The sequence below is a fragment of the Pseudophryne corroboree genome, chromosome 2 (assembly GCF_028390025.1).
Source record: "Pseudophryne corroboree isolate aPseCor3 chromosome 2, aPseCor3.hap2, whole genome shotgun sequence".
NCBI classification, from domain to species: Eukaryota; Metazoa; Chordata; class Amphibia; order Anura; family Myobatrachidae; genus Pseudophryne; species Pseudophryne corroboree.
This window is the reverse complement of record NC_086445.1, coordinates 185,086,156-185,096,488: the sequence shown is the minus strand read 5'-3', so window position 1 is coordinate 185,096,488 and position 10,333 is coordinate 185,086,156. Positions and strand designations below refer to the sequence as shown.

Genomic DNA, 10,333 nt, shown 5'->3' with positions numbered 1-10,333 from the left:
TACCCCACATGTGAATCCCTGATGGTGGACTGAACTTCGTAGCTTCATGAGCTGCAAGGAAAAGTCTGTGTGTAAATGGCATAATCGAGGGTTCATGTGTGGGGAAATCCCATTGATTCCACACTACGTGGTTTCCAGCGGTAATCAACGATTTTAGGCACAGGAAATACGCTATTAAATTGAATAGCCTTTCCCTGCAATGCAGGGATTTTAGCTGACAGCCTCGGGGTTGAATACGCCAGCGTGTTTCCGTCTCAGTAAGGTATTTGGGGGTTGATGAGGACCAGTGGAGAAGTTGCCTATGGCATCCAATCAGCTTTGAGTTAATATCAAGTAATTCTATAAAATGATAGGTAGCAGCTTATTGGTTGCTATGGGCAACTTCACTCTTTTCACTGCTTGATACATCAACCTTGATTAGGTAAACCATTTGGAGGGGCTGTTTTTACTGCAAGTGTCATATGTTGGGATAAATGTACTAAAGCTTCTAAAATAGAGAATTGATGATGTTGCCAATAGCAACCAATCAGATGCTGTCTATCGTTTTCTAAAAGACAATTAAGAAATTATAGACATCCTCTGATTGGTTGCTTTGGGCAACATCACCAATTCTCTGTTTTAGACGCTTTGGTAAATTTACCCTGTTGTGTCTCATAAACATTGGGGTCGGGCACATAATGGCATCTAGCTTCATTGTACACTCCTTGAATGAGCAAATTGTGTCAGATTAAAAGTATTAAATACAACTATCTCCAATACTTGCAGGAAAATCATGTTCTTTTGCAAACCAAAAATCCTGTGAATATATTCGCAAACCAGGAGACACCTTTCAGTTTGGCCCTTGTCTAACTAAATGACAATACTGTAAATAGTAAAAGAAAAAAAAAATCCCCAATATTTTTTGTTTGCATCTTTCATGAAAGACGGTGCTCCTGAGCATCCAAACTCACGTGGTCTTAAAACGTGTTTTGTTTTTTTAAATAATTTTGTTGTGAAAATAAAAATCATTAATTATGATGATGATGATGATGATGATTATTATTAGTATTTCATCATATAATGATATATCAGCCCATCAAATGATGGAACAACAAAACAATAATGCCAGCGCTAGCAGCTGTGTGCGCCCATACGGAGAAACACTTGAATTGCTCCATCAGGTAATTCATGTTACTTTCTACTACAGATGTGCGGGTCCGGATTTACTCGGTTCTTAACGCCAGAACTAATGCGAGTTCGGATTTATCCAGATTTTTCTTATTGGCTAACCAAAACACGTGACATCGTGACACGTGAGAGCCAATAAAATGCAGTTTTGAGATCCAGGTAAATCTGAGTAAATCCAGGTAAATCCGAACCCGCACATCTCACACATCATATGTCTATCTATCTATCTATCTATCTATCTATCTATCTATCTATCTAGTATCTATCTATCTATCTATCTATCTATCTAGATATATCTATCTAGATAGATAGATCTAGATAGATAGATAGATAGATAGATAGATAGATAGATAGATAGATAGATAGATACAGAGAGAGAGAGAGAGAGAGAGAGAGAGAGAGAGTGAGAGATCTATATACATATAGATAGATAGACAGATTAAAAAAAATAACGTACATGTGTATTATTTTACACCTATTTAACACATTGCTTATTGCTCTTACAACCTGTGAAATACTAGAAGTACACGTATTGCATTATTTCAGCACTTGTGTTTGGCCACCTCACATTCCTGCAGGGTCTCCGTGTTGGATGCACATAAATACTGTATATCTCCTGGATCCAAATAGGATAATAACGTTATACTAACTAGACACACACCCTACCCCCTTTACTGGTTTCATGGGGGAGGGGCATTTAATAAACACAAGTGCATAGGAGAGGTGCAGCCGAATGAGCCTTGGGGCAGTGGGTGGATCAGTAGCTCTCTCAGGACCACAAGGGCTGCTCAGTCCCTGCGCTCAGAGCCTCGGGAGCGGCGACACTTCCAGTGCGGCGAGAAGGGGATGGCATCACCCATGCTAGAGGTAAGTGGCAGCAGACACGGGGCGGGTGTCATAGGGCACAAGTGTGACAATAATGTACTGGCTAATAGGGAATAAGCAGCACGGCTGAAAGCGACAAGTATGTGTGCAGACTAATGGCAGGAGATTGGGATGTACAGTGTGAGTTCGTGCGTTTGTCTGATGGAGGAAACGCTACATGACAGGTGTAGGTTGTGCCAAACGCATGTAACGTTACATTTATATAAAGTAATAAGCGTTCTATCTGGTTCCACATTCTAACGGTGCACCTGGGAATACTGTGTATGGGACATTTATCACACAGCTGGAGTGATATTATTTAAGCTGTTATATCATACAGCAATAAGAAAAACACGTGTGTGTGTGTGTGTGTGTGTGTGTGTGTGTGTGTGTGTGTGTGTTATTTTGTATACTACACTAGTGTTGTAATGCTTTAGAAGAGTAGTATGAATAGGTATTGCCATCCTGTTAAATACAAACCCCTCTTTCCATGCACAGTGTTTATGCTGGAGCACTAGTATTCTTATTTTCTCCTTGCTGTACTTTCCCCAATGTAGGCTCTATAGCATTGGCACAGGTATCAGGGGGCTAGGAGTTTGCATTGATGCTGTTGATGGGATTTCAGCTTCAGTAGGGTTAAAGTATCAAAGTAATCACTCTCTGAGAATCCTGTCTCTCCTCTCAACCAGAAATGAGGACTCAGTTTGCGGATTTAACCAAAATGGGAGTTTCGGTCCGGAAACAACAAAGTTTATTTTTTTTTTTTCCCCAAATCCTCCAAGGGGAATATATATTCCTAACTGTGGTTAGGAGCATTTTCAAAGGGAAGCACAAGTAAGAATCCAGTTTAACCCAAATGTTCCCAGAGATGAGCAGTGCTGAATTAACCACTTTCATTTCTAATTTCAGACTGCCACAGTAAGTGTGATGTTGCCAGAATTTCTTCTGTGAAGATCTGGCCACATTACTAAGACATTTATCTACTTTGTAACACTTTATTTTATTTTTTTCTTTGTTAGGTCTATTGGTCTTGGATATGTGGGTGTCTCCTATAAATCAACATGCCTTTTACGGGACATGTGGTGTTATAAATGCATTGTGTAATACAGTGGTTTCCAAACTTTTTTGAATCACGGCGCCCTAGAATATCAGAATTTTTTTCACGTCACACCTAGGCCAAAAATTTCTTATTGAGAAATTTAGAAAGAAATATTACATTAAGTAGGTTGCGTTTATATGTCATCCTTAGAATCAGTTGTGTGGTGAGGGACAAGATTTGCTTCTGTTTGGCCACATATTTTATGACTGGCAGCCACCAGCACTGGTTTTGCCTATTATATTGACTATGAATTATTTGAATTGGTCCTGAACCACCAACCCAGGGCACCCCTGCAAGTGTCCCGAGGCACCCCAGGGAGCCACGGCACACAGTTTGGGAACCTCTGGTGTAATACACTTCATTGCAGTAGAAGCAATAGTCTGAAGTGACATTATCTGCGGTTCCTCCCAATGTTAAATTAAAGAAATATTATAGACTGTAAAAGTAGGATCAATGGCCGATACTCCCATCATTTTAAGTATCTTTTGCTGTAGTCGGAGGAGATCTGAGTCTCTGGCAAACCATGGTCAGCAACCTCCCATTGCAAGCCCAGAGTTGTTGGCTGCAAATATCTGTCATGCTCCAAAGCCTCCATACAGTCCCACCACATCTCCCTTTGATGACCAAGCAAGATTCAAGATCAACTTAACAATAAAAAAAAACCCGTAAGGTTTTACACATCCTAATATTTTGCTAAAACAGCTTCTAAAATTAAGTTGACCGAAGCTACAAATTGCTTGCTTGCTGCAGTTTGACCTAGCTAATCCATCTCAAGTAGTTCTAGAAATAAGGCTTACAGATTAAAACAGGGACAATATGGTTTACAAGGAAATTCTGTTATAGTCTTCCTCCAATCTAGCAAAATAGCCATCATCTCGTATCCTGAACTTATCTTTTATGGATAAAAGTAAAACTATAAATGGAGATAAATATATGGTCTTGGTATTTCTGAGACGTAAATTGTTGTTGTTTTTTTAAAGATTTCTTTGTTTGTTTTGATATATATTTTAAACATTATAGACCTGCAGATTTTTCTGTAACTCAGGGCAGATTTAATAATACCCCTTTCACATCGCACAAATAACCCGGTACCGACACGGCATATTGCCGTGTCGAACCGGGTCAGTGTGCGATGTGAAAGCACACTGGCCGATTTAGCGGGTCGCCTGACCCGGTAAATCAACCCGGTAAAAAAGAAGGGTTTTACCCGGGTTGATTACCGGGTCAGGTGCGGTGTGAATGGGAGCCGTGTCGATGCGACACGGTTCCCATTCACAAGATAGGGAGAGGCGGCGCTGGAGATGAGCTCATCTTCCGACGCCGCCTCCACCCCCGCCCCTGCTGCTGCTGCGCGCTCCGTTGTTATGGCAACCGACCCGGTATATTGCAAGTTGATCGCAGCAGGACATTTTTTAGCAGTTGGGCAAAACCATGTGCAGTGCAGGGGGGGCAGAAGTAAAATGTGCAGAGAGAGATAGATTTGGGTGTGGTGAGTTCAATCTGCAATCTAAATTGCAGTGTAAAGATTAAGCAGCCAGTACTTACCCTGCACAAAAACAAAATAACACACCCAAATCTTACTCTCTCTGCAAATGTTATATCTGCCCCCCCCCCCCCCTCCCCCCTGCAGTGCACATGGTTTTGGCCAACTGCTAAAAAATTTCCTGCTGCGATCAACTTGGAAGTACCCCCAATGTTCATTTGCTGCAAGATTTGGCATCTCCCATTTTAAGATCATATATTTCAGACTGTAGTGGTAATTTATTTTATCTACCCATGGAGACACTTATTCAGTGACGTGCGGTGAGGTGAGGCAGATCCCTTCCTGTCATACTATTGTTTGTGCCAGAGTTTGACTGTATAAAGTATACGAAAAATACAAGGAATATGTTTGAAATATCTTCTTTGCATTATTCTAATACTTTTTATAGCCAAAACTCTGGAGTAAAAAGTCTATGGCAGGTGAGGCAGTGGCTCACATGCCTATCTTTTCCGCACATCTCTGATCAAATCTCACCAAATTTCAAGGAGTTTATACTGCTGTACCTGTGTATAATGGCCAGATGTATGCTTTGGCTCAAAAATTGTATGTAAATCTGGCTCTGGTTCTAGTCAGTGCCTCCTGAGCTATTTAGCTCACCGCACGTCCCTGACTTATATAGGTCATTTGCGCAGTTGTCATGATAATATGTAATCATCTGTAATGTTCTGAAATATTTTTACTTTAGAACATGATGGGTGAAATTTAATAGCCTGCAGGTATAGGCTGTGTGGGACTTTGTGAAAGTCTGCCCATATTATTAAAGTGGCGATCATTTACACAGCAAAACCTGATTGTCGCTTTAAAAATAAGGGCAGACTCACACAAAGTTCCGTACAGCCTGCAACTCGCAGGCTACTAACTTCACCCCATATATGTATGATCCATGTGTGTAAGAGATGGGGAAAATTTGACCCACCTCAAACAGGATTTAATAAAATGTAGCCAAACTTATGATCTGCAATGTTACTAGCCTGAACATGCCCTCTTTAATTAATGATGTCAATCCAATTAGGTGCAAATCTGCTAATGCGATTTTGTTTCATGAAACTCGCAAACTTTACATGGATGCACACACCTGAGAATTCGCTAGTCCAATTAGAAATGCCAATTTGCAGTACTTGCGGGGAGGGTGTGCAAATTCTCTACTGAATTTGATACCAAGCATAAGGATAGTACTGGACACTGTTAAAGGGTGTCAAATGGCTGATTTTTGCTTCTTCTTTTTTTTAATGTAAAATAATTTAAAAAAGCTTACGAGTTAATTTAATTAAAAAGGAATAAAATGAAAAGTGCAAAAAAAAAAAAGTAGAAAAATATATGCTTTTGGGGTAATTTGAGGTGACTAAATAAAAAAAGATAGAAAATTCTAAAAAGCAATTATTGTTTAAATGAATACTGTAAATAAATTTGGGATGCATAATCTAATGGAAGAGTTGATTTTGTTGTAATTTGAGGCCATTTTTTTTTTAACCCCAAAAATGACATGTACTTATTGGCCTACTTAAGCTAATTGAATACTTCAAAGTGGCTAAGTAGTAATTAGGGGGATGTCCAAGTGGTTCTGAAGCAAATCCTGATATTTACCTTAAAATAATGATTTTCCTACCGTTTCACACCCTCAGGGGGATGCGCACAAAAAAAACCGTGCAATACGAGTTTAGAATTGGATGCAATTCGCAGGGTGAATTTGCAGAGACAATGGCAAGTCGCTGCTCGCACAAAGCAACTCGCACCTAATTGGATTGACCCTTATGAATTAATTGCATTTGTCCAAAGTTTTCTGAATCATTTTGCCACTGTGCAGTTTCTTCATGACTTGGGCAAGGCTTCATGGGATGGCCCTCTACTTTGCATGTACGTTTCAAAAGAATCAACTCTAGTGACGGATTTTACCTATGGTCTGCAGGACTGCAGTCCCCTCCCAGTATAATCCGCTACTGCTGTGAGCCAGTTGCAGTCCATGACAGCGCTGGCTACACTCTGACTGCCAGTCACCCGCAGGACATACAGTCCCATTGGGAGGTGTTGCCTCCCTCTGGGACTGATAGAACTGGGCTGCAATTAGCAGACATCTGACTTCCTGTAGGAAGTCACTCCCTGCCTGATCGTCAGCCCTAGCTGGCTTCTATGGGCTGCAGCCTATGCAGTCCTTAGAAGAAGGGGTATTGCGCATGCGCAGACAAGCTGCCGCTTGTGCGCATGCGCCGGTCCCGGCACCTGGCAGCTACATTTGTGCAGGTGCCAGGACCCGGCCGGCGGCAGGGCCCCCCCTACCTCTGGACCAGGCATCATGACCAGCAGCAGCCCACCTCCTCCCTAAAGGTAGGAGCTGCCACTAATCAACTCCATGATGGCACTAGTGCCTCCACTAGAAAATTAATTGGTTCATCAGAAAATGTGAGCTTTCTAATAGAATTATGACTGTGACAGCTCTTTCTGTGTTTAGAGTACCTCATTCATGTTGATATATATTCTCCATGGATGTTGTCAACGGTATCTGGATGACAGGTCGTCCTTAATTAGGTCGACAGTCAATAGGTCGACATGATCATTAGGTCAACAGGTACAAAAGCTCGACAGGTGCAAATGGTTGACACGTGGTCAATAAAGTTTTTTTCCTCACTTTTTTCAACTTTATCATACTTTACCATCCTCGTGGACTACGATTGGAAACAATAACCTTGCCCGAAGCATGGCGAGGAGACGCGGTACACTTATTGGAGTTCAATGTGCTGTAACGATGAAAACAACACCAAAAACAGGAACAAAATGGTGTTGAACTTTTTTTGTCGGCCGTTAGTCATGTCGACATTTTTCAGTGTCGACCTCACATGTCAACCTTTTCATCATGTCAACATTTGCTGTGTTGACTAACAGTGGTTGACCTAATGACTGTCGATTAGGGTCGACCCTGTGATCCATACCCGTTGGCAACGTGCCTAGATTTCTGCATTGGTGCTTTGGTTTATATCCCTTGCAAAGTTTACAGGGCAGCAAAAGAATTACACATAAACAGTACATATATATTCTAATATATAAATATATATTTTTTTTAAGTTTCTAACAGTAGTGTTAGACTTTTGTGCCACCTCATAGTCACCTCTATGTACTTATAATGGAACGTACTTTGCATTCTACGAAGAAGTGCTTTTTAGGGTGCAGAAGTAACATAGGATAGTCTGTCCCGATGTCCCATCAGTCAAGATTTATTAAAGCCATATATGAACTAAACTGTGCAGTATTTTAGGAAGGCTTGTTATAATGAAAACAGCGGCTAAAGAGCTAGGTGTTTGGACAGTTATCTGCCTCCTTGGAAATGCAGTTGGATTTCTGGTCCGTAGAGGGATCTCCCAAGAGCCGGTTTGAAACAAATATGCATTTGGTCAACCATATACAGTATGTGCACCAATCCAGGTGCTGTCTGCATGCAGTATGTGTTGCAAATTACGAGCAGAGAATGAAATATGTTAGAATGAGTTCACTAATTTATATGGCACGCTAAGGCACCACAAGGCATTCCAGCATTGGAGAACATATGAGTTCCAGTAAGCAGAATGACAGGCATGCTGGGACTTGTAGTTCATCCCAAGTCGTAGCATTACAGTTTGACTGCCTCCTTATGTATAGTATAATAAACTTGCAGAGTGACTTAAGGAATGAATAAATACATAAAAAATCTGCAGAAATTGACCATAGATGGTTAAACAGCGCCTCTGCTCCGTTTATTTGTAGGGGATATTTTAAAGTTCACACTTTGAGACTAAGGTGGAGATCCATTTGGGTGGGATCGTAAAATATTAAAAATAAATTGTATAAACCCAGCAGGGACATGCTTCAAATTCTGTGGATAATAAGCAACCTCAGACGCTGGCTTAGCAAATATTAGTCAGCACTTTGAGGTCAATAAACCCCAGAATTTTCTTTGCAAATGTTATTTGTGGAAAACCTATATATAGGTTGGTATTCTTCTACTTGTAAACACCTTGTAATGCATGCAACCTAACAGGACAGATGGATGTTCTTACAGGATTGCCTACTGAAGGGAATCTCACACCTCTGTACAATAAGTGATTATATTAAAGCTTGCTGTGTGGTTATGGGGCATACTGTTTTATTTAGACATTTAAACCAAATTTATTGCTTTTGCAGAATGTCCAGTTTACTGTAGTTGTTGAGTGCATGCCATTAGACCCTACAGCTTTTACCTTATATCATATAGTATACAACCAACCACTGCCTGCAGATATCCTAAAATTTCGTTTGGAAACAGACCATAAATTAATAAACTATTTAGAAGTTGACACACCACGATTCATATAATCTATTTACTCTGTCCTTTCTGTCCATATAATCTGTTTACTCTGTTCTTTTAATATTCGTCTCCCAAAACTAATGAAGAACACTGCACATTGATACAAAGTTATAACCCCCTTCCTCAAACAATTAGCACCAAATTATTTAAAAGCACTTAATGTATATGAAACAGTGACAATTGTTCCAATTTGCTAAGCTCAAAAAATATCATAACATAACCCCCAAATTATTCAAATATACTTAAATGAATGTAAAATACTCAATGCTAACATGAAGTAAATAATATAATGTTAAATAAAATAAAACATCAGTCTCTGTGATAGTGTCCTCTTGTTGGCATTTTTAATTATTATTTTTTCTTTATTTTTTGACCGCACTGCTGCGGAGAGGAACTCTAATGGTTTTCAGTGCTTTATATTTTATTCGCCAATCAGTGATGGACAAAAACCCGTAATTTGCTAGCAATATTTTGATTTAAAATGAAATATACAGCCCACATTCTCTCTCAAAATAAATAGGTCAGTGTACACATCTAAGGCATGGTGGAGCCGTTACAGGGAATAGTTCCACCACAGAAATCCTATCTGCTCATGAAGAGGCTATTCCTTTTGTACCCCTCATGATATACATTCATTTTACATATAGTTAGTAAATACAAATTTGTGATAACCATTAAGAGCTCTCTGGAAACCTACCTCTTTATTACAGCTTACCCTACTCCCACCTACTGTGTAATACTCACATTTGTATACCCAGACTCCTCTTTGAGTCGCATTGGATCTCTCTCAGGGAAGATTGCAAAGAGAAGCCCATAGGCTTCTATTAGGCACTGCCATCTATAGATGGCATTGCCTATTGGGTCAAAGCTTTGTAAAGTTCCGCTTTCCGTAGCTTGGTTCATATTGGAAATGTGTCAAACCTTTGATAATGGCATTTTTAGGGGTTTGACCACATTATTGCCTGACACCAGGGCCGGACTGGCCATCTGGCACGATGGCCACGTGGGCTATTCCAGCGCTCACTGATACACGCTGCCGCTCAGTCCGGCGGCAGCGTGTCTCAGCTGTCAGGAGAGGAGAGCGCCCGCCAGCACGACTGTGTCTAGCGCTGCGGCGTATAACGGACTTCAAACCAGCCGCCGGTTTGTGAGCCAATCAGAGCTCGAGGACCTGCAGCCAATCAGAAGGCGCCGGTCCGCGAGCTCTGATTGGCTCACGAACCGGCGGCTGGTTTGAACGAAGTCCGCTATATGCCGCCGCTCCAGACACAGCAGCGCTGGCGGGCGCTCTCCTCTCCTGACTCACACGACCCTCACAGCCGGAGCCCGGAGGAGAAGCAGCAGCAGC

The 10,333-nt window shown here is 41.0% G+C and overlaps 1 protein-coding gene across 1 annotated transcript in view; it reads left to right on the top strand.

The window, feature by feature from the left end:
* The first annotated feature begins 1,907 nt into the window (after positions 1 to 1,907).
* The window catches only part of SP7 (Sp7 transcription factor), a 29,145-nt gene continuing 20,719 nt past the window's right edge, over positions 1,908 to 10,333 (top strand). Inside the window, exon 1 of the mRNA XM_063952116.1 lies at positions 1,908 to 2,034. Within this exon, the coding sequence (XP_063808186.1) occupies positions 2,014 to 2,034 (21 nt within the window). The 5' untranslated portion in view covers positions 1,908 to 2,013. The remainder of the gene's footprint in view (positions 2,035 to 10,333) is intronic.